Below are 24,373 nucleotides of genomic sequence, written 5' to 3' on the forward strand. Positions count from 1 at the left end.
CTGCATGCAATGGGCATCAACATGAATCGAATTTTTTATTTCACGGATGTGGAGTGATAAATTTGCCAGAAGAAAACTTCATTAAAAGAAAGAATCTTATGAGTGTTTCTATCATCATGAATTTTGAACATTCGATTGAGGTGCAACAGCAATAGGGTTGGATTGCTTCCTTGACCTATCTGGAACACAATGAGAATTTCTTAATCTAAGAAAATAGTACAATTTTGTATTTTTTTTTTCTTTTCTTCTCTTCTCTTCTCTTCTCTTGACTACGTTTACAGGGACTTTATATAGATTTTACCCTTTAATTCAATACGATGCCATATTTAGGATCATCCGGCATTCCGGCGGATACCACCGATACTTAGAACCCCGATTACCACCTTTGTCAATTCAATTGGAATTTACTTCGACCGGATCAGTCGGGTCGGTACTCAGCAGAGATCACGATTTTACCCAGGGACCCGACCCCCTGGAAATGCCCTCCATCTCCCTGTAATGAGGAGCAGCAGCAGCCCATGTGCGGTTTCTAGTCGTGGGCGTCCCCGTAAGCAAGAAATTTGCACCAAATCCATCCGTTCATGTGATATGATCCAACGGTGATAAGTGATTCGGACTCAACAGTTTTGTATGAGGGGTTTAATGAAACCCTAGGCTTCCGGAATCCTGAGTTTTGTTTCAGGAGAGAGAGAGAGAGAGAGGGGGAGAGAAACAATTATCTCGTAGATATATTATATAAAGCTTAATTGACAACTTTTCTCCTCTTCTTCGCCTGCAACTTTCTCTCTCCTTTTTGCTATATTCTAACCCTCAGAGCTCAGTCATGTCGGACGAAGAGCATCACTTCGAGTCAAAGGCTGATGCCGGAGCATCTAAGACCTATCCTCAGCAGGCCGGAACGATCCGTAAGAACGGATACATTGTGATCAAAGCAAGGCCTTGCAAGGTTTGTTTATCGATCTCTTTCCTTTTTCTTCTTCTTCATTTTTTCTCTAGTTAATAATTAATATAGATCTGGCGGTTCTTGGTTTTCGCATCTGATCCTTGAACGTATTCTGGTGATGTTTCTATTATTCATTGCTAAGATTATGATTTGTTTTGCTTCTTAAGGGTGGTTTCATTTTTTGTAAACTTTACTATCAAGGTCTTCGCGTTGACTGTAGATCCTTTTGATTTGCGGTTTTTTTTTTGTTGTTGCAGGCTTTAGTTTTGTTGTTCTTCATTATCGATGCTTATTAAATAACATCTCGTACGTCACGATTTTGGTTTATTTGTCTAGGGTTTCTATACTTGGTTCGAGTTTCGTAGTTCTGCGGCATCGATCTGTTGATCTTCTGTTGATATAAGCAACAGAAACTTATGAAGTTCGTTTATGATTTTTATTTTGTGCTGTTTTCTGCGTTCGTAATTCAAAATCATTTTTTCATTTCGGATCGTCTTGTTTTCTACTCTTGGCCATTAATTATTCGTTTATAGAGCTTTTACTTTCGTTTCATGAGATTCTCATGAGATTCCGGGCTGTTCGGTGGTTCATCCGGGCATATCTGTTTTTGTTATAAGAAGGTTTTTGTTATAGGAAGAACTTATACCCGTCATTTTATGTTGCTTTGTCGATGATAATATGTTGTCCTTTCTATTCCTTTGATGGTATGATACAACGCCCTGTTTGAATGTTTATTTTTCTTTTAAGGGGCTCTAAAATGTGATACATTCTGGTTTATTATTCCCTGGCCTCATGGCCTATCAACTTTTTTTCTAAGATTTTTCAGTTTGTGATGATTTGTTGTACTGGTCTGGAGTGGGATCAGTCTCCTCTTTGTGTCATCCATTAATCCTTTCGTTGCCTTTTTCTGAATATTGTGTATGAGCTTTTTTTGGCTTAGACCTATTGATTTCATGTTGTCCTTCAAAGTTTGAACTTTTTTCTCACTTTGTACTGTTTATAATGACAGGATATTTATTGAGAATCTTTTGATGGACTTGAGGTCGTGAAATTGTTTATGTGATAAATGTAATATACTCCCATTGGGATCCTGGTGGGCTGATGTTAAAATCTCTCAAAGCATTATGTTTGCTTATGAGAGATTGGGAATTATCTATGGTGCCTATTCTAAACAGCGAGCATGTCTTATTTATCTGGAGGTTCTAATAACTGTATCTCCCCCACCCCCCCAACCCCCCCAAAAAAAAAAAAAAAAAAAAAAAGGGAAAAAATAAAAGAAAAAGTGGATCAAGACGAGGTTGATATAATTGAAAGGATTGCTTAATGGTTTTGTTACCAATCGTAAGTTGCTTCTACTATGGTGCTGAGGCTGTAGTTTCCTTTTGTAGGTTGTTGAGGTTTCAACTTCCAAGACTGGCAAGCACGGTCATGCTAAGTGTCACTTTGTTGGAATTGATATCTTCAATGGTAAAAAGCTTGAAGATATTGTACCCTCTTCTCACAATTGTGATGTAAGGAATGAAGTTTCCTATAGCAATTTATTTGAATAAATAAATATTTATCCATCTTGCTAGTTTACATTCATTTCAGAACATGATCTCATGATTTTTATCATACGCAGGTTCCCCATGTCAACCGTACTGACTACCAGCTAATTGATATTTCTGAGGATGGATTTGTATGTTTCTTGTAACGTTTAGATTTACCCTACAGTTCTCCTTCCATATTATATGCACCCCTTTCTGATGCCATCCTGAATGTCGCAGGTGAGTTTGTTGACTGAAAATGGTAACACAAAGGATGACCTGAGGCTCCCAACTGATGAGAGTTTGCTAACCCAGGTGATGATGTTATTATCATAGGTCTTGTTTTTATCTTTGACTGCATCAATTAATGGAGTTGTTTAATATTTTTTTATGCTTTCTCTTTTCCTTTGCATTTTTTGGGGTTGGGGTTGGCTGTTGGTGTTGATGCATGTTACAACCTCCACTTTCCTTGGGTTACTGGTTTTATGTTGAATTTATGATTGGCCTTGGATAATCTGTGCGACGGTTCATGAGTCTGTCCATGATCGTATTTAGACAAAATTGTAGTGACTTGTGATAAACTAGTGATGCAGAAGCGCTTATGGGGGTCGGCCTGAACCCCTTTGGGAATCTAGATGAAGATAAACAGGGTCTAATTGTTTTTTTTTGGGTCTAGTAGGATTTTTGAAATTTATTTTATTTTGGAGGATAGTAACTTTTATTTATTTTATTTACTCTCTTTATTGTAGAAACTTGGATACATAGGAAGAGTTTTAGCAAGTTTAAGCTGTTTTTGGTTAGGAATCCTAGTATAGTTATTTCCTTCTAGGAGTTTTTTCTAGCTTATTATTTATATGCTTGTGACCAACACAATGAACAGATTTGATACTGAATTTAAAGTTGAGTTGCTATGGTGTGCCTACCTGGCCTGTGAGTGTGTGCTTTCTCCTGCTCCTTTCTTCTCTTCTATTCTCCCGTGTTTTTTCTCTGTTTTTAACAGATCCAGGTGCTGGTTTGACAAACCAACAATCTCTGCTCTGTTCTGGACAACCCAACAGTCGCCTCTTTTAATATTCCAGCGCTCTCATCCTCTCTTCTTTTTCCCTCATATTTTGGGCGTCGGATCATCATTCTAGGGCGACGACTCAAGACCTTGGAAGCTCAGGTCTGAACGTGACTTCTGTTGCGAGTATACTTAAAGTTCAGATTCTATTCGTATATTAAGAACTGATATTTGGGTTGGTTAATACCTGGTTTTAGAGGTCCCATAGTTGAGATTCCAGCTCGATTGCGCCCCCCACCCCAAAAAAAAAAAAAAAAAAAAAAGAAAAAAAAAAAAAAAAACCCCACATTATCTTTAAATGGTGATTTCTTCATTTGTCCCTCCTCTTAATTCGGTCTTGTTTTACAATTTTACCATTCTTTTCAATTTTTGAGCATGTGATAATTGGGTGGCCCCATAAGCAAACCCAAGTATGGTATTTTTATTATCTGGTTTTGCATCAACTAGCCTGTGATTGTATAGAATTAGAGAAATTGTAGTTGCTTAACAATTTCATATGGGCAGGGGTTAGGCATGCTAGCGTCTTACCCAGGAATTAGGTATGGTAGCTTTTTTCAACCGGTGGATTATGTCAAATTGATTTAAGTGGTTGGATTCATGTTTATTACTTTTAACCTTAGATACATCAAGAGGGAGAAATACTCACAAATATGGTACGGTTTTTTTGAAAAGTCAGAATACATCTTCTCCATTCTGCTGTCACTTTTATTGCTTCATGGTCTCTACTCTGGCGATGAGTATGCTGTTTGCTAGCTGGATCTCTGACGCAGTCCTACGTTTCACCATCGAAGAAGGCCTATATTGAAATATGTCCGATCACCCCTCAGTCGTCGGAATTTCACTTCTTAAGCTCTGCATGCTACATGATGTGACAGGTTGGCTCCACCACTTTCATCAGCCAGAAAGAACCATGCGAGATCTGAATTAGCGGAAAAATCGATTTCTATTTCATCAAGGAATCTGAGAGTGATGAAACCAGTCATATTATGACGGTAAGGGGTGCTCCAACAATAGACCATAGTGTAGGTATCATGGACCTCGGCTCCAGGATTGCGATATGGCGAGTAGCGCATGTACACACGCTAGGGTTTGACCCTAATGAGATGAGATGGTATCCCCTGGTCGTCAAATGCCAAGGGGGATACACGTTATGGGTAAAAGGGAGTCGCTACCTAAAAAGGGTCTAGGACCCATAAATGTCTCCCCCAATCAAGGGAGAGAGATTAATGACTCTGACGGATAAGGCTGGTTTGCACCAAGATTCTAGACAAGTGTCAAGTGACAGACTGGGAAGGTGTTAGGCACCCAGTCTGCCCGACCCTAAGGTCGGTCTCTTTTTATTTGACCAAAGTTTGTTTGTACTTTACTAACTAGTCCTAAATTTATGTCACTAAAAACCCTAAACTAGGTATCTAAGCATGACATGTGAAAACCCTAAACCAAGTGTCTAAATTATGCTAGCTAGGTTATGATGCAAATAGTGAAATGATTACGTTAATTAACATTAAAAAAACCTAAATGATTTAATTGATGTATTATGAGTCTTAGATTAAGCTAATGAAATAAGCCTAAACCTAGGATTAGTTTATCAACTTATAAAACCCTAAATTAAACTAATTCGATTAATTGAGCCTGACCTAGATGGATAATTAATGAATTTATGAAATCTTAAATTGAATTAATTAAAATGATTAATCCTAATCCCTAGTAATTTGTGAAATAAATTATTGCAATCCTACTTAATCTAATTGGTAAAAAGATTTATAAATTAAATGTGGTCTAATTAATTTATAAAAGTGAAACGGATTAATTACATTAAATGAATGCATTTTTACTAATCTACCTAATCTAGTGTTGGAGGATTAAACTAAACTTACGGTTTAATTAAACTAATTATGAAACCTAATTGCACTAATTATGTTTACCTTGAGCTAATCCTAAGATAAGTTAAACATTTTCAAAACCCTAGTTAAGCTAATGAGAAGAGAATCTTTTAACTAATTAATCTAGTTAATTATCCTATATTAAATAACTAATTAATTGATTGATTAAAATAAACGAACTACTAGAGGGAAAAAGATTGGTAATTACACAAATTTAATAAATTGAATTGAATGAAGAAATCAAATGCAGTGATAAAAGAAAACTAAATAAATTAACCACAATTAAATAAACAACAGTCGAAATGACTAAGTTAACTAAGTTACTTTAAATAATCTAAATTAGTACTAAATTAATGCAAGTGAATGTTGGAGTACAAAAGTTAGGAGATAGTAGGAAAACCCAAATCCCCCATACGCACCTAATACTACGAGCCAGTTTGAGGGGCCAGCCACGCCCATCCTAAACTAAACACGCCCTAAACTACGTCCCATATATTATTAAGAGAGAAAAGAAAACAAAAAAAGAAAATAATTTGATTTTAGGACCCAAAATTAGGGAAATTTGAGATCTCTAGAAAGATTTTAGAAAGCAAAAGAAAACAAAAAAAAAAACGGACAACTTATCAAAATCATTTAATCCACGATGAACAAGTAAGACTATGATGAAGAAAAACAAAAAAATGCAGAAGGATTGTTCCGTTTTTTTATTCAGAGAGAAGGAACAAAGAAAGAAAAAAAAGAAAGAAGAACATGGAGCCATAAAAAAAAAACGACAATGGAGAGAGTGTGTGTGGGGCGGCTGGGCTCAGTTAAGGAGAAGAAGTATAAAGAAGAAAGAGAAGGGTGAGAGGTAAAAGGTGTGAAGAAGATGGGTTGCAGGTTTAGGTTTCAGCAAGGGAAAGAAGAAGAATGAGAGAAGGAGAAGAAGCTGCAGGTTCGGGTGCAGCAGCAGGAAGAAAAAAGAGAAGAAGAAGAAGAAGAAGAAGAAGAAGAAGAAGAAGAACAAGAAGAAGAAGAAGAAGAAGAAGAAGAAGGAAGGAGGAGGAAGGTGTGGCTGCAGGTTCGGTTGCAGCAGCAGCAGGGAAGAAGAAGAGAAAAAGAAGAAGAGAAGAAGAAGAAGAGAAGAAGAAGAAGAGAAGGAGGAGAGGTTGAATTCGGTTAGGAGGAATAGAAGAGGAAGAAGAAGGGAGTGGAGAGGGGCGACCAGACTTTTCTGGTCAAGGTTCAGAATCAGAACCGGATTCTGTACCAGACTCGTCATCATCTTCATTGTCGGATGTATGGCTAATGACAACAGATCGGGTGACCGGATTTTGAGTAGCCACGGGATTGGCAGTAGGCTTCTTGACTGGTGATTTTTATCGGTGGAAGTCGGAGCTGTTGAAGAGGCTGTACTCCGACATACCAGAGAGCAGATCGGTGATGTTGTGAGCAACTGAGAGGGAGACTGATGGAAGAGAGGAAGAAAAAGAAGAAGAAGAAGAAGAAGGAGAAGAAGGGAGTGGAGAGGGGCAACTGGAGAAGAAAGATGGAAGGGAGGAAGATGGGTATTAGGTTAGGGCTGAGATCCTAATCTAAGGGTCTAGATTAAAAGAACAAAAAACAATTTAAAGAAATACTAAACCAAATTAATCTACTTAAGTAAACATGTTAAATAAAAAAAAACCAATTAAACCTAATTAATCTAAAAGAATCAATTAAACCTAAATACCTTTAATTGGACCGGAATAAATCAATTTACATCTAATAAACCGTATTGAACCAAACTGAAACTAATTAAACATAATTAATCTAAATAAATCAATTATTAATAAATTAGAAACTAATATATTAATTAAACTAATTCTAAATCGCTATTGGGATAAAAAATAAATAATAAATACCTTAACCTGGCTTTAATCAAGAAACAATGGGAGATAACCCTTGTGCTTCACGCTCGAAATTGAACCGAACCGGACTAGGTCTCGGCTCAAGGAAGGATTACACATTCAAATTTTTTTTTACTTGGAGGGATTCTTTATTTAGAAAGAAGGAATTAGCAAAAACTTTCATGGGGTCATATTCCTTCTCTTAAATTTTTCTCCTCCTTTTGGAAGAGAGGAAGGGCTATTCTTATAGCCTTGGGACTTGGGACAATTCTCTCATATTTCCGATGTGAGACTAAAAAACTAGAGAGAATTGTCCAAAAATGCTTGCTTTTAGACAAAGGGGTTTGGGCGCCATGTGGCACCCTTTGGTTGCTCGGAATGGAATCTGATACCGAACTTTGGAGTCAACTTTCGGGGGTCATATCTTTCAAACTGTTTGTCGGAATTCGACGTGTAATATGTCGTTAGAAAGCTCAGTCCGAGCACTATCTAATGATGTGAGACACGATTGTAGTCTCGATCGGGATCCTTTACGAAAATATACATAAAGTAGGGACCCGGATCATATAATGAAAGAGAGAATCGGGCGTCGATTCGCATAGTTCTCGCATCAAAGTGTAATGTCTGACTTGAAGGGACAAACAACAATAATCCACAACATCAAATTCTAATTTTTGAAAACATTCTCTTGAAGGTTTATAGGGGAAAAATGGTCATTTTCTACTTTAAGCTTGAAAATTCTCCAAGTCTAAAATGTCTAACATGTTAATTCTTCATATTGTCATCATTGTAATTGTCACCCCCCCGGCAATGATGACAATATGAAGGATTACATTTTAGACTTGGAGAATTTTCAAACTTAAAGAGAATGTTTTCAAAAATTAGAATTTGATGTTGTGGATTATTGTTGTTTGTCCATTCAAGTCGGACATTACACTTTGATGCGAGAACTATGCGAATCGACGCTCAATTCTCTCTATCATTATATGATCCAGGTCCCTACTTTATGCATATTGTCGTAAAGGTTCTCGGTTGAGACTACAATCGTGTCTCACATCATTGGATAGTGCTCGGACTGAGCTTTCTAACGACATACTACACATCGAATTTCGACAAACGGTTTGAAAGATATGACCCCCGAAAGTTGACTCCAAGGTTTGGTATCAGATTCCATTCCGAGCAACCAAAGGGTGCCACATGGCGCCAAAACCCCTTTGTCCAAAAGCAAGCATTTTTGGACAATTCTCTCTAGTTTTTTAGTCTCACATCGAAAATATGAGAGAATTGTCCCAAGTCCCAAGGCTATAAGAATAGCCCTTCCTCTCTTCCAAAAGGGAGGAGGAGAAAAATTGAGAATTTGGGAAAGAGGATGGCCCTATTAAGGTTTTGGCTAACTTCTTCCCTCTAAAATCAAATATTCTCCAAGTTTAATACATTTAAACATTTATCTTTCCTTGAGCCGGGAGATCTTGTCCGGTTCAGTTCGATTTGGGGCTTGAAGCACAAGGGTTATTTCCCCTTGTTTCTTGATTAAAGCCGGTTTAAGGTATTTATTTATTTTCTCCCAATAGTGATTTAGAATTAGTTTAATTAATAGATTAGTTTCTAATTTATTAATGATTGATTTATTTAGATTAATTATGTTTAATTAGTTTCAGTTTGGTTCAATGCGGTTTATTAGATGTGAATTGATTTATTCCAGTCCAATTAAAGGTATTTAGGTTTAATTGATTCTTTTAGATTAATTAGGTTTAATTGGTTTTTTTTTTTTAACACGTTTACTTAAATAGATTTGATTTGGTTTAGTTTTTTTTTTTTTTTTAAATTGTTTTTGTTCTTTTAATCTAGACCCTTAGATTAGGATCTCAGCCCTAACCTAATCCCACTGTTTTTTCTTCTTCCTCTCTTCCATCTTTCTTCTCCAGCTGCCCCTCTACAGTCCCTTTCTTCTTCAATGACCGAAATCCCAAGCCATCATCCTCTTTCTTTTCATCATACCTACAACCTTCCCTTCTTGTTCCTTGGCAACACCTAAACTCATCCCTCTTTTTTTTTTTTTTTTTTTTGTGACCGAACCTGCAGCGGCACCCTTCTTCTTCTTCTTTTCTTCCCTGCTGCTGCAACCGGACTTGCAGCCACACCTTCCTCCTCCTTCCTTCCTCTTCTTCTTCTTCCCTGCTGCTGCAACCGGACCTGCAGCGACACCTTCCTCCTCCTCCTTCTTCTTCTTCGACACCTTCCTCCTCCTTCTTCTTCATCTTCTTCTTCTTCTTCTTCTTCTTCTTCCTCTTCTTCCTCTTCTTCTCTTCTTCTTCCCTGCTGCTGCAACCAAAACCTGCAACTACTCCTTATTCTTCTTCTTCCTCTTCTGTTATTTCTTTTCTTCCTTTTAATCTAAATTCAACTTCACAAAAAAAAACCTTAAGCTTAGCAGTAAATCTAGCTTAGGTATTTTATTTTACTTTCAACATGGTCTAATCATATTTCTTACCATTTGTTGGAATATTTTTAACCCATATCATACTCTAATTGGCTTCCATCATATCTGGTTTAATAATTTTGCTTTAATTTATTGTAGCTAATATAAACAATTTAGGTTAACCAATTCTTTTTTAATCTATTTACCAGTTTAATTAGGTAAATCATAACCTTAGAGCAATTTAGATTTATTTCATATAATGTAGTATATACTTAGATTTAGCATATCCGTTTCTTTTACCTAATCTAGGATAGTTTTAGGCATCTTTCACTTAGTTGTTCTAAAATCCATTAAACAATAAGATCAAAGTAGGACTCATATTGCATTCAACCAATCTTTTAGATTCAATCTTAAACCCTAGATAAGTGTAACTAGACTAACTAGCTTTAATTACATCCCTCTTTTGATCATCTAATATAGTTAATAAACATAGCTTTAATCTAGTTATAAGTCATTTGCAAACTAGCATAAATAGGATTCCCTACCATACTTTACTTTACCAACCATTTAGGTACCGCTTGCAAATAATCTATTATAGGACCTCATAATGTGTTAAATCTTTAATCATACCAATTAGTTCAATTTAGGATTTTATAATTTCATTAACCATCCATCTAGGCTAGGCTCAATTAAACCCATTAGTTCAATTTAGGATTTCATAAGTTCATTAATCATCCATCTAGGTTAGGCTCCATTAATCGAGTTAGTTCAATTTAGGGTTTCACAAATTGCTCAACTAATCCTAGGTTTAGGCTTATTTAATTAGCTTAATCTAAGACTTATAATACATTAATTAAGTCATTTAGGGTTTTTAATTTTTAATTAGCGTAATCATTTCATTATTTGCATCATAACCTAGCTAGCATAATTTAGACACTTGGCTTAGGGTTTTCACATGTCATACTTAGATACCTAGTTTAGGATTTTCAGTGACCTAGATTTAGGACTAGTTAGTAGGGTACAAACAAACTTTGGTCAAACAAAAGGAGACCGGCCTTAGGGCCGGGCAGACTGGGTGCCTAACACCTTCCCAGTGTATCACTTGACACTTCTCCAGAATCTTGGTGCAAACCAGCCTTATCCATCAGAGTCATTAGTCTCTCTCCCTTGATTGGGGGAGACATTTATGGGTCCTAGACCCTTTCTAGGTGGCGACTCCCTTTTACCCATTACGTGTATTCCCTCTTGGCATTTGATGACCAGGGGATACTATCTCATCTCATTAGGGTCGAACCCTAGCGTGTGTACACGTGCTACGCGCCATATCGCGATTCTGGGGCGGAGGTCCATGATACCAAGGAAGGATTATAGATTCAAAATTTTTTTTACTTGGAGGGATTCTTTATTTAGAAAGAGGGAATTAGCAAAAACCTTTATGGGGTCATATTCCTTCTCTCAAATTTTTCTCCTCCTTTTGGAAAAGAGGAAGGGTTATTCTTATAGCCTTGGGACTTGGGACAATTCTCTCATATTTTCGATGTGGGACTAAAAAACTAGAGAGAATTGTCCAAAAAGGCTTGCTTTTGGACAAAGGGGTTTGGGCACCATGTGGCACCCTTTGGTTGCTCGGAATGGAATCTGATACCGAATTTTGGGGTCAACTTTCGGGGGTCATATCTTTCAAACCGTTTGTCGGAATTCGACTTGTAATATGTCGTTAAAAAGCTCAGTCCGAACACTATCCAATGATGTGAGGCACGATTGTAGTCTTGATCGGGAACCTTTACGAAAATATGCATAAAGTAGGGATCCGGATCATATAATGAAAGAGGGAATCGAGCGTCGATTCGCATAGTTCTTGCATCAAAGTGTAATGTCCGACTTAAAGAGACAAACAACAATAATCCACAACATCAAATCCTAATTTTTGAAAACATTTTCTCTTGAAAGTTTATAGGGGAAAAATGGTCATTTTCTACTTTAAGCTTGAAAATTCTCCAAGTCTAAAATGTCTAGCATGTAATTCTTCATATTGTCATCATTGCTGGGGGAGTGACAAAATTCGGTGTCTACACATAGTTGTCGAAGACGATGACGGCAGGGGTATTGCTAGACGTGTGACGACAAACATTGTTCTAGTATTTGAAATCAGGGTTGAGAAAGGCGAAACCTCTACCATGGAAGAAGACGATTGACAGGGAGGACGGGTGGGGATGAAGAAGTGAAACTTGAGGTTTCAGATCTTACAGTTAGAACGATGGAGATACTGGTAGAATATCATATGCTATTAGCACCTGATGAATCAGGCTTGATGAGAGAGATTGTCCATTACAGGGAAGTAAGGCCTCGCCCACCTAAGATTATTGTCTCTGCTTTCCATGTCTTCGAATGAACGAAGGGTGGTGAGTTGAAATACTATGACAGCGAAGGGTGGTGAGTTGGAAGGATCACCTGTGTACAGGGCTCCAAGTACTCTGTTTATTTCTCAAGTTCTCAAGATGAGATTAAATACCTTTTTTTTTTTTTTTTTTTTTGGTTCGGCTGAGGGTTCACTGGAATTGGAGAATGGAAAATGGGTTCCTTCTCATTCCCACCATTGAAAGGTTATTGCCTTTTCTTGAATCTACTTGATCTCTTTTGGAAGAAGTTTCTTTCTTTGCCTTTTCTCTCTCTGTGGTTTATTATCCTGAAACTGGGTCTCTTTGCCCCTTTTATTCTTTTGTTACTTGGAATGGTGGATGATGATTTGCTAAGTCTCATGAGTTAATCTGTTGATGTAATCTGATTCCTAATGCAGGTGCTTGCTGCTCTTTCTTTTTATTGAACCATATAGCGTAGAGAACTACAAAATCTTTACATGTTGCGCTCTCATCATATCCTGCAACCCATTACAGGACTCGATGTAGGATACATGTTTGACAAGGTTTTGAAACTCTTAGGCTTCGAAACGATCATACTTCTTCTTCGTGTTTTGAGATTGCAGTTAATTTGAAACTCTCTTCACTACATCTTCGTGTTTTGATTATGATTATATCCTCCCTCGTATCAATTTGTTGAACAATTGGTAGTGGGATTTACCGGTACAGGAGGGAAGGCAAGATAGCAGGAGGAGAGAGAGAGAGAGAGAGAGTGTTATTGTCAGTACTTGCAGGTGTATTTTGGCAGATTAGATGTCAGGTATTTATATTGTATATACTTTGTATATTTCATCAATGGTGTAGATTTACACCTTCTAAAGGTCAAGGCATGCTAGCATACCTGATACCTGGGTATCCTGCTAGCATGCTTGTCCTTTACCCATTTCATATTATAACTTTGTACCAGTGGGGTCTATACAGATGTGGGTAAAGTACAATTGTCACAAGGATACAAGCTTTTATTTCAATTGTGATTTGTCTCAAAATAAAAGGGGGGGGGGTATTGGTATGTGCCGTAGGCCGTAATTTACTGGACATGTTTTTATGTGTTTGACTAAGCAAGATTTGTATTGGTATGTGCCGTAGGCCGTAATTTACTGGACATGTTTTTATGTGTTTGACTAAGCTAGATTCTTGATACTCAAAAAATTTGCAACTTGTATGGTTTTTTCAATTACTGCCGGTAATTGTACCACTGTTTTGTTCTTTCTAAGCTATTTGTTGAGATGAGTGGAAGTTATATTCGTTCTCTTTTCTGCAGAATAACTACTTTTTTATTCGAGCTTCTATTATTTTGAAGTGATTGGTCCTTGATTCTCACGGTGGTGTCTTGTATTTTCCATACAGATCAAAGATGGGTTTGCAGATGGGAAAGACCTGGTTGTGACTGTCATGACTGCCATGGGGGAGGAGCAGATCTGTGCCCTCAAGGACATTGGCCCAAAGTAGCTTTCTTCATTTGTGCAAAGTGTTACAAATTTAGCTGATTTTTGTAAGGGTTCTTACGGCTTGGCACTTGAGATTGAGAAGATATTAATAGTTTTTGGGGCAGTTTTATTTGGGTTTAAAGCTGAGGTTTTCGTTTTAAGCAATCCTTGGTTTTGTGTGGGGATTCACTTGATTGTCTTTACTTTCGTTTTACTAGCGTTCTATTCAATATTTTTACTGCTTTATTATGGTAGGAAAACTTCAACTACTGCCTTGTTTTTGTGGTGTGAGGGGTCGCTAAAAAAGTGCCAGCAAGACAATATAGTATATACACATCATTTTGGTGTTGCTATTGACGGTTTTATTTTCTGTCTTGCTATGCACGTGTTGTCTGTCATCTTTAGTGTTCTTTTGCTTACATTTCTATCCATGCAAAGTGCTCCTCTCAAAAGTTTTCTTTCGGCTCTTTTGTCGTTGGTGTACTACTACTTTTTGGATGATGTACTGGTAGTCCTCTGGAGTATAGCAGAGGATGCCAAATGTTAAGTGGCAGGTTCGGTAATAGAATTTTGGAGAAAATGGGAAAACCTTCACCCGACAAATATATTTCATTATTACTCCCCGTTAAAGAATGAATGGCAAAATCCCTTTACGTTTTGGGAGTCGCATCCAATGACTTGAAGCTATGGGCAAAGAAAATCTCCTTGTCATCGGTGAAGGAATGCTCGGCTGGCCTACTACTATTTTTTGGAAGGGGACCCCAGGAGTGTGGGTCCTCAATTGGGCTCATTTTGGAAGTCGTGAAATGAAGAGCGACATTATCTAATGCTTCATGACTCTAGTCATTGTGCTTAATTCCAACCAAAGAAAAAAAAAAAGAATTGACTTTGTTTTTTGGGTATCGGATTATTGTTCTGTACGTACTTGAACAAAAGCCCTAACCATGGTTCGAGCAAGAATTATTGATAGATTCAAATTGGAACGTCTGAGGGCGCCGTGTTAACAAGGTATGTAAATAATGTGGTTTTGTTCAATTATCTTGTCTAGAGGCAAAAGTAGCTGGCACAATAAGCTCCTTTGCGCATAGCAGGAGAATGGAGGAGGTGAGTAGGAGAGAGAGAGAGAGAGAGAGAGATTTTGGATAGTAGAACAATACCCAACAGTGCAGGTACATGTCAGCAGGCATGACCAATGGGATGGATGTATGAGCATCGTTAGTGCATGGCAGCATGATCTTTTTATAACCACCATATCTAATCACAGATACACTCAAGTAGCGTCCAATTCCTAAGTTAAGCGTAGGGGATGAAAATCATAAATTAGATCAAAATCACCAATTTCATTCCCTTAAACCACGACTCGAACAGGGGACTGGGATGAAAGATCTCAACTGTTGATTCTCCCCGTAGAGAATTTTATGGGTAACTCTGCAGTAGTAGTCGACCAACGTTGCACTAAAGGACTGTTACTATAACAATGCTGGGAACTGACCTTTTAAAAGCTTTGAAACTTTAGCCTGTGAAAGAGTGAAAGACCACGATATCTGTCTGTATGTGTGGAGGAAGTAATCGGTGTATAGTAACAAGGCAATCACCCACATGCGACAAGCTAGGGGCAGCACTGGGCTTCATACAGAACGGCAAGGGTTCATTTCAAAGGAGATAAGAGAAAGGCACAGCAGATGGGAGCTTGCGGCAAGTGGTGTGATCAGCCTTTTCCCCAGAGGAAGCTAGCGAGTGATGGGACAGTTGCTGTGGGCTCTGTATCCATACAAGGGTACAACAATCAGCGGCCACAACCCTCCCAGGCTCATTTCAAGTATTCTCCCATAATCTGATGATTCGCTCTTTCTGTAGATGACATGGCAATGTAGCAAGCCCATTACATTGTTTCTTCCACCTTGGTCCTTGACTTGGACTTGGACTTGGACTTGTTTGCTTAGCAAGTTACCCCATTTCACCACTACAAACCTTCTGATCTGATGGTCTACAACATATATGATTTTGAATCACCTGCATACATTAGCCACTCCCAGACCCCACAGTAGCTAGAGCCTTGTGCACTAGGTTGCTCTTTGGTAGCTCATGTCTGAAAAATTGACAAGTCAAAAGGAAACATAAACATGGCTAGGCACTTTATTGAGTGGTTCTGTTGTATTGAACACCATGAGTTCTTACAATCATTTGTGTTCGAGTCACCCTTTTCTTTGCGATGAAATAATGTATCGCACATATCAGGTTGGTTGGTTCAACAACTCGGTACCATTGGGATACAATACTGTAACCTTTAAGGGTCTTCAAAATTGACGTCCAACCGAAGGTAGATGCAAGCAATGAACGAATGAATGCAGCACCCTTTCATCAACAACTTTATCATGGTGAAGCAATTCACTGTCTAGAACTTGAACTTTCAGCAGAAACTGATGCCATATCATTTTCATCCATTCTTTTTATGAAAATTTGAGGAGGCGTTTCTCTGCCACGGGAAGACGTATATGTAAGAATAAAAGCACAGAAGGTCCATGCTAGCTTTTATCTCCTTTTCCTTAATTTTATTTTTGTTGGGGGGTGTGAGTGAAGGTCCACATAAAATAGAAAGTAACAGATGATTGCGGAGATTATCTTTAGCCCAAAAGGTCAGAAATAAACAAAAGAAAAACAAACATATCACTGTTGAGTACTCATGAAAATGAGAAGAGTATAGTAGTAAGATGTAATCAGTCATAAACCTCACTTTCTTATGTGCTAATATGACTAAAAGCAGGAAGCATAGAGGGGATAAGGTTGTCTATATCTAGAAAACTATAAAAAGAGAGTGAGTGAAAAATACACATTTCTGCTCATTTTATGTGTTTATTGGCTGAAGCTCAACTTTTTGTACCATTTTATACCTATAATAAACATGCAATAAATATAATTTCCAAACGTAGAATTTTATAACTTCTTCGAATAAACAAATAGATTGGCATATTACATAATTAAACATTTTGAATGCCCTTCAAGGCCTAATTATAGTTTTATATTACAGATTATAAAATGGTTTTCACGTCATAACAATTGGGTTGGATATTAATTTGATTTAATATAGAGATGTCCATACCATGACTAAATGAATATGATATATAGATCAGGTCTGGATTCTTCCTGTTTAAATTTGATGTTCCAGTGAATCAAGCAATGACAGGTCAATACAGGCTTCCAAATTTATGTGTAATGACTACAATATGACATGGTAAATAGAAATTAATTAAATATACATCGACGTTTAATTGAGAATAGCTATAAGCTATGCCTCAACCAAGCACCTGCCATGTATTTTCATTGTTCAACTCCTTGACAACATGGCAAAAAAAATTTTCAACTCTTTGGCAACATAACATGAAAAAACCAAAAACTATACCCTCCCTTTTCATCTATACAAGGGATGGAAGCGCAGAGGCCTTTGGAGTTCCCTCCAGTCAAGAATTGGGGCCTCACAATCACTAGCCAATCTTCAAAGCGGGGTAGAATGGCTTGGCAGATTGCAAGGCTCATTCATAATCTTGAGGTCAAGTGTTCAAATTCTGTCCCCACTTAAAGAAAACTCCATTTTCCTCTTGGGAAGGGAAGAACAGAAAAAGGAAGAACAAAGAAAATCACTACAGTATCAAGTCCTATTTCATAAGGCTTAAATTGAATCTACAACAACAGATATTCTTGAATTCTCCTATTTTTTTTTCCTTCCATCACGATCTCTGATCTTCATTTATATTGAATTCTCACAAGAGTGATTTTCTAATAGTCCTCACCCTTACACAGTTCAGAAAGGATGCGAGGAAACAATGCAATGCTCTAAGTGAGCACAATAGTAAATGTTGAATTAAATTGTACCAGTCTCTACTGGGGTTATTACTCATTTTGTAATTGCTGTTTAATTTTCCAATTGTTTCTTCAATTAATAAAATAAAGAGATAATTCTATTTCCTCATTGGGAAGGATCTCAGCTCATAATTATCCATAACTGTTTATGTCTCTAGCATGACCACTTTATAAACACCATGATAATCCCAACTAGAAATATAGAAATTTATATCTTGATAACAATCACCCACCAAATTAGTTTAAAACTTAAAAGGAAATAGGAAAAATGAAAGAAATAACTAACATTTCATTCGCCTCCTGATATGTATAGCTCGAAGCAACAGCCAGAATTTGTCCCTCACAATTATATGATAAGGATGCCACACTGCTGGAGTACTTTGGCAACTAGATAAAAGAAGTGTTAGAATGCTTGTTGAAATATGACAATCTTTAAGTAAAAAAATATTGGCAAGTAGCTGGTGCATCTTGTGGACCTGTTATAACTAACATAAGGATGAATGAAATTTAGGGGTTATTAAAGAACAAAATCCAACCGATTGGATGGTTTAGGGCTTTGTTATGAAATGCCATGAAGCATTACTAATTAGAAAATGAATGTACTTAAAAGTTGCTAGATTAGGGTATTTCTTTACATATGTAATGCCTATTAGACAAGTCGACAAATTTAAACTACATTTATGAACCAAACGTCTAATTAGGTAAGAGTGATCTTCATCAGCCAATTATATTAAGACAACAGCAGCTCAGGAAAAAGAAGTTAGCAGATTGGCTGCTCTAAATAGTAACAGTATTGATATTCTTAGTAAGTCCCCTTAATCAATGGGTTTATGAGGGATGAAATTTCTTACCATACTCTGTATCTGACCATTCCTTGTGATAGTGAGATGCACGATGAAACGCAAAGAAAGCAATCATCACTACTAGTTGGCTGAAGACTTAAGTTTTTAACTAGAAATTTGGGAAAAGCACAACATTTTCTTCATGCAGAGGCATATACAAGCATGACTCAGTTTGATTTTCATCTGATGGAAGTTTGTCTGGATCTAATAATTTTGATTTGTTTTATCTAGATCAAACTTGGGTATATGAAATTCTGATCCAGTCCAATACAGCCCTTAAGGAATAAAGATCTGCTGCTCGTGAGTGAAGCACTTGCTTTAAGTATATATCATTGGTTACTTACCATTGATTAGTTTAGTACGAGGGAAACCATAACTTACTGTAGCCTCTGCCATTGCTAGCTGCTAATAGTCCTAGAACATAAAGTGATTTATGAGATTACAAAGACAGGAGAAGGAAATACCTCAAATAGTCTCTTCCTACTTTTACCATCCCACATGATAGCATAGCCATCATTATCACCAGTAACAAAGGCACCATAGCAGCTGAATCAGGGATCCAATATCAATGTAAGTTTAGCCAATCAGTCTATTATAATATGCTAAAAGTAAAAGTACATGGGTAAAAAAAGAAGAAAAAAAAAACACCCTACTTTGGATGAAATGCAATGTCATTCACCGTGACAAGATGATGTCTTCCATCCCTTGACTTTGGGTGACACCGGAAAACACATCTGTATTGAACAATACTTGGTTATTCACATATGAGATATGGTGACAATGGCATAAAGCATGTTGGAACAGCAAGTCTTCAAACCCTACATCTTGAGAGCTCATCATGGCCATTCTTGATGTGCAAATTTCAATATAGTTTATGTGACTACACATATTGCCAAATAAAAACTAAAGGGTACCATTCAGAGTTCAGAAGGATCGTAAGGATGTCATCTGCTACAATATCAAAACCATAGAACAGACAACCGCACAGAAAAGAAAAGAAGAAAAGCAAGAAGAGAGAGAGAGAGAGAGAGAGAGAGAGAGAGAAGAAGAAGAAGAAGAAGAAAAAGAAGAGAGGGCTCACAGTTAAGAGTGATTAGATCTCTAACAGTGGCCTATGACTTTATTTATAACAAATTATGACCCATGTAGCCGAGCCCATTTAGTTGGGATAAGGCTGAGGTGCTGTTGTTGTACAAAGACAGCCCTCCATCTATATATTATGATATTTACATATAAACCCAAAATTTAAGAAACTAATGTCACCAATACCTAACATGTAAATCTTAACATCATAGCATATTAGACTTTCACAAGCTGTAGAATTGCAGCAGTATGGACTAACTGAAATCTTGCAGGCTAAAGCATAACAACAAATTGATAACAACACCAAACTTCTATTCGTATTTTGTAGATTTTTTAATAGTTAATCATGCTTTTATAACTACTCATAAAAGTATGATGCGATGAATAAGGTTATCCAATTGGATGAATTTCAGCATAAGAGATGCAGAAGTTGGTGGCCCGACTCCTCATATGTAGACACTGTATACAAGTGTCCTTCAAAACTGCCCCAACTACAACACAAGAATTAATATATTCGCACAAGCAAGAGCTTGGATAATTATTTTTAAGACACATATCATGCATAGCAATGGATGTGCCTGAAAATAAGGTCACAAATGCATATACTTGATATAATGTTTAAACAAATAGTATTTTATAAATCTGTATACAGATGCTTTAGCCATATATGTTAAGAAATACACAAGTGGATTGGAAAAAAAGCCCAAATATAAAATTTTATTTTCCCAAATTCGAAAATTTTGTTTATCGAATACAGAGCTACTATCAATAAGAGACCCTTTGCATTCTGATCCTTTTTATCCTTTTCAACGATGGAAAACAAAATATTTGATTTAACAAAACAATGCCTTTTTTATGATCACTGATTCTTTGTTCACATATTTTTTATAGAACATAAAATAAAATTACAGAAATGAAAAAAGGAGTTTACACCCAAAAAAAAATAAAAAATCAATATTATTGAACTTCTGGATTCTTTCTCAAGATTGCATTGCATGCTAAAATATTTTAAACATATATTTATGATGCTGTAGGAAACATTTAGACCTTGCTCCATGGATAATTTTTAGACAACCAGTCTACAGGTCTATCTCCATGCTTAGATAATTAGCCTAATGAAACGGTATAAGAGGGCAAGGAGTACCAAATATACACCTAGAAACAGACAAACCAAACTGGATATAATTATGACACGGAGATAAAATCAAAACTAACCCCATTTCATTTGCCTTGGATGGACTGAGTGACCTTAGTGCTGCACGTCCATCAATTGATCCAACTGCATATCCTGCACTAACACAAAAATAGATGATGAATCTATTTAAACAGAATTCCAGACACCATTTTCAAGAAATAAAAGAACAGTATTCTTGTAAGAATAATTAGAAAACGGAGTAGACACTTGACATAAAAAAAGATGCCATTGTGATTATGATGAAGCCCTAATATGCCACTGTGCTAAATTGATGCAAGCTACTCATAAGTGGCCAGTGGCACAGTAAATGAAGGAGCAGAAAGCTCAAAGGAAAACCAATGTGAAGTCCTCAAGGAAGAAACAACCAAATAAATAACAATGATGTGAAAAAACATTACTTAATAATACCTTCGCCATTAGCAAATGAGCTAACACATCGTATTTGATAGTCCATATTTGAGTCATTTTCTTTAACAGGTACTTCTAGACTACGTAAGTCATACACATTAATTGATCTTCCAATGGCTACTAACATATAAATCCCACAGAGAGACATCGTGTCCACCTCTGAACTCACAAATATTGAGTGTCCACCACCATTTTTTATGCGCAAATCCCAGGACATAATTTTCTTGTCAAGACCTGCAGTGATTACTTGGCCTGTAAAAAAAACAAAGGTATGAGTAGACACTTTTGCAGGAACGGAAATAAATAAAAGAATGTTTACTTTATATCCAGCAGCGATACGAAGTACCAGATTTTGCATGGGTATTGTTGGACAATGTACTGTTTATATTTATTAACTCTTACAAGTGGTTCTATTTGCTTTATAATCAGGGAGTCAACTAGCATTTCTAGCTGCAAAAGTATACATCTTTTTTTTTTAGTGTAAGTTACAGAATATTGAAGTAAAGAAGGTATGGTAGCCCTATATATGACTGACCTACTGCTCAATGTTGAATGCAAAAAAAATTATCCAATTTCATCATTCCATTCATTTATTGTCTTTATTTTGATAAATAAGAATTGCTGCCCCATTGACCCAGGGGTTTGGACAAACGGGTTGCTTCCTAGGTTTTATGTCGACAATGCTAAACGAATGCCAGCAGTTCGATGGCTCTAATTTCAGTTCGAATAGGATTCTTTGATCATGATTACTACTGTATCTGAACATATATACATTTACTTCGAAACCATCAAATGGTATTTATCCACTGCCACATGAAGAATTATGTGGTTCATACAGAACATCAAAATTTTAACAGGAAGTGCTCCAAAAATATAGCATTCTCCTGGTCATGGAAATGGGAAAATAAGTTTATATGGAATAAAATTTATTGCATGCAAATAAGTCCAGAATGTCGCTAACCAGAGAAAGGTGGTGATTAGGTTAACTTACAAGTTGCCTCAGAAAATTCAATACATGTTGATAAATCATCGTGATTCCCGATTATTTCAGTGACTCCAGAATCAAATTCATACCTAAGAACATTTTGCACCACAATAAGTGAAAAAGTATCACCACCATGAATTCACAACATCATCAATAAATTCAAATAAATATAATCAATAAACAAGCTAGACATTGAGATTTAGTCATGTAGACACACGAAGCTTGATGATTGAGATTTAGCTTGTGATCTCTGTTCACCCTGAACAAGTTAGTTTCCTTCTCTGAGATAAATCTAATTAGCATATGAATATCTTTTTTGAAAGAAAAAAAAAATTGCATCATGCCATTCCAATTAGTTTAGCTCCCTGGATGTTCCTGAATGCATGTCTGACACCGAAATCATAGGAAAAATGACATGAAACAGTCACAAATTCATCAGAGAGGAAGGGTGGCGACTTAAATCTGTTTGCAATTCTAAAATTTCCAGAATACCGGATGAACATCTAGTACATAAATTTGGAGGCTGAGTATAAGACTAATTTGAGCAAGAAGAACATGAATACAACTGAAGAAAAGAACTGCTTGCATGGTCAATCAATAACATACCTCCTAATGCAACCATCAGTACCCGCGCTGAAGGCTACAGATTCATTCTGGAAGCAACAATCAAGAAGTGCGGCTTCGGTGGAAGCTTCGAACCTCAATACAGAATTATCTACGTCGTATAATCGGAGAACCTGCAGATGAAATACGGCAAATGATTAGGAATCTCAAACAAACAACAACTGAAGGAGGAATTATGAGATCAACTACTCACAGAGTCCCATGACGAGATGAGGAGATTATTGGAACGAGGAGCGAATCTGATTGTGGAGATAGCGTCTTGAATGGGGTTTTCGATCTTCAAACAAGTACCTCTCATTTCCCGCATTCAATGATACATGGCATTGATAAACAGCAGCAATATTAGAACAAATTCCCTCGTGTTCTCTTCGAATTGTAGCTGGAATCCGAGAGAGGAGAGGGCTGACGAGTAAGCTTGTTAATTGATCTTACTCTGAAGAGGAACCCTAGTTTTCCCTTCTTTCCCAGCACAGAGGTCAGCTTCCGAGTGCGAACAATTTCTATCGACTTGCACGACTGCAGATCCAAAAGCGAGAGCCGAGGAGTAGAGGATCCTTGATTGTTCTACTCCGTGAAAATTCCCGCTCAAAACTTGGATCTTTTAATTTGAATAAAATGTAAATTTAAAAGGGCAAAGTGCAGGGTTTCAAATCTCGGGAATCGGATATAGGTACCGGTCTCAATCGAACCGATCCTGATGAATCGGTTTTACCCTATTTTTCGTTGAAAAAAAGAGAATTTTCTGAACGATTTTACCATTGATCCGATACAATTCAACGATCAGCTAGGTGTCAATATCAGCAGATACTGATACGATCCAGCCGATCCAATGTCAATACTTAGAACCCTGGGAGAGAGTTCTCTGAAAGGTAGCATGGCTCATTCGCCAACACGAAGCTAATGGGTTGTGGAAGTATTAGCATGTGCAGGTCATTGTGTTTGGGGGTGTAAGTGACATTGCCTTTCTGCCTTCTTTGCTACCTAGTCACAGGCCCCCTGGGCGACTGAGCAAAAGACAAGGGCGTAAAAAGTTACTACTTCACCCGCTTGTGAAATAAAAAATCTCAAGTAACTTGATACTATTGTGTATGTTCTCATTGGCCCCTAAGTCGGTGTAGTGGTCATGTGAAAAAAGCATCAATTTTTTACCTATTGAAAAGATGGGAAAATTAATTTTACCAGTTTAGCGTTTCCCTACTGTGGCTGTGAAAAGACCGTGCTCACCCCACCCTATGCTGAAAATGCTCCCATGTATCCTCCCATTAGCCCAAGCAATAGTGTTTAAACATGTCTTCATCAAAACCTTGAACAAGTGTCATGTTTAAAACTTTGAAGAACTCTTTGAACTGAAAAACGAATCTCCTGCCTAATCTAACCTGGTGGATGGTACGGAAAGGGTCTTTTTCTTCCAATGATAACATGTGACAATATGACATCTTCCTACTACTTACAGCTCATACTTGCAAAAACCATGGACAGTACAATCAAAGGGGAAACAGAGCAGCTCATTAGCTTGGATGCCCTAGCTGTTAGAAGCAGACAAATGTGCGAGTGCAATACCACCTAACTGACAAAAACAAAATTACAGCTTCAGGTTTTGCCACCGTGAGAGATAGCTATCAGGCCTTTTTTTTTTCAGTGAGGCAATAACTGTCAAAACTACCAGAGCACTCTTCATATCACTCATTCAAAATGAAGAAAAATATTAGTCAATGAAAAAACTATAAAGAAATGAAAGATAATTTACTATTATTATGGAAAGGAAAACACAAAATAATAATAATAATAATAATAATAAGTTCTACCACCAAGATGATTTTTAAATTCTTTAC

At 37.0% G+C, this 24,373-nt stretch overlaps 2 protein-coding genes across 3 annotated transcripts; one reads left to right on the plus strand and one right to left on the minus strand.

Annotated features, from left to right (window-relative positions):
- The first annotated feature begins 680 nt into the window (after positions 1-680).
- Positions 681-13,911, plus strand: LOC122077144 (eukaryotic translation initiation factor 5A-2). The gene is made up of 5 exons (XM_042642965.1): positions 681-946; positions 2,332-2,454; positions 2,565-2,621; positions 2,710-2,784; positions 13,467-13,911. Exons 1-5 carry the CDS (start codon positions 824-826, stop codon positions 13,566-13,568), a joined length of 480 nt encoding a protein of 159 aa, XP_042498899.1. The 5' UTR covers positions 681-823; the 3' UTR covers positions 13,569-13,911.
- A 1,747-nt stretch (positions 13,912-15,658) lies between these two features.
- LOC122075401 (mitotic checkpoint protein BUB3.3) lies at positions 15,659-23,226 on the minus strand. Of its 2 annotated transcripts, none has more exons than XM_042640415.1 (9): positions 22,735-23,226; positions 22,524-22,654; positions 21,924-22,006; positions 20,933-21,184; positions 20,545-20,617; positions 18,900-18,980; positions 18,711-18,792; positions 17,691-17,782; positions 15,659-16,022 (listed from the first exon to the last, which is right to left on the minus strand). In XM_042640415.1, the coding sequence occupies exons 1-9, from the start codon at positions 22,846-22,848 to the stop codon at positions 15,935-15,937; spliced, it is 996 nt and encodes a 331-aa protein (XP_042496349.1). In that variant the 5' UTR covers positions 22,849-23,226; the 3' UTR covers positions 15,659-15,934. The 2 variants fall into 2 exon arrangements, with proteins under 2 accessions (XP_042496349.1, XP_042496348.1); XM_042640414.1 differs by having other exon boundaries at positions 17,691-17,791; positions 22,735-23,211.
- Between the last annotated feature and the right edge of the window lie 1,147 nt (positions 23,227-24,373).

The sequence above is a fragment of the Macadamia integrifolia genome, chromosome 4, assembly GCF_013358625.1.
Source record: "Macadamia integrifolia cultivar HAES 741 chromosome 4, SCU_Mint_v3, whole genome shotgun sequence".
NCBI classification, from domain to species: Eukaryota; Viridiplantae; Streptophyta; class Magnoliopsida; order Proteales; family Proteaceae; genus Macadamia; species Macadamia integrifolia.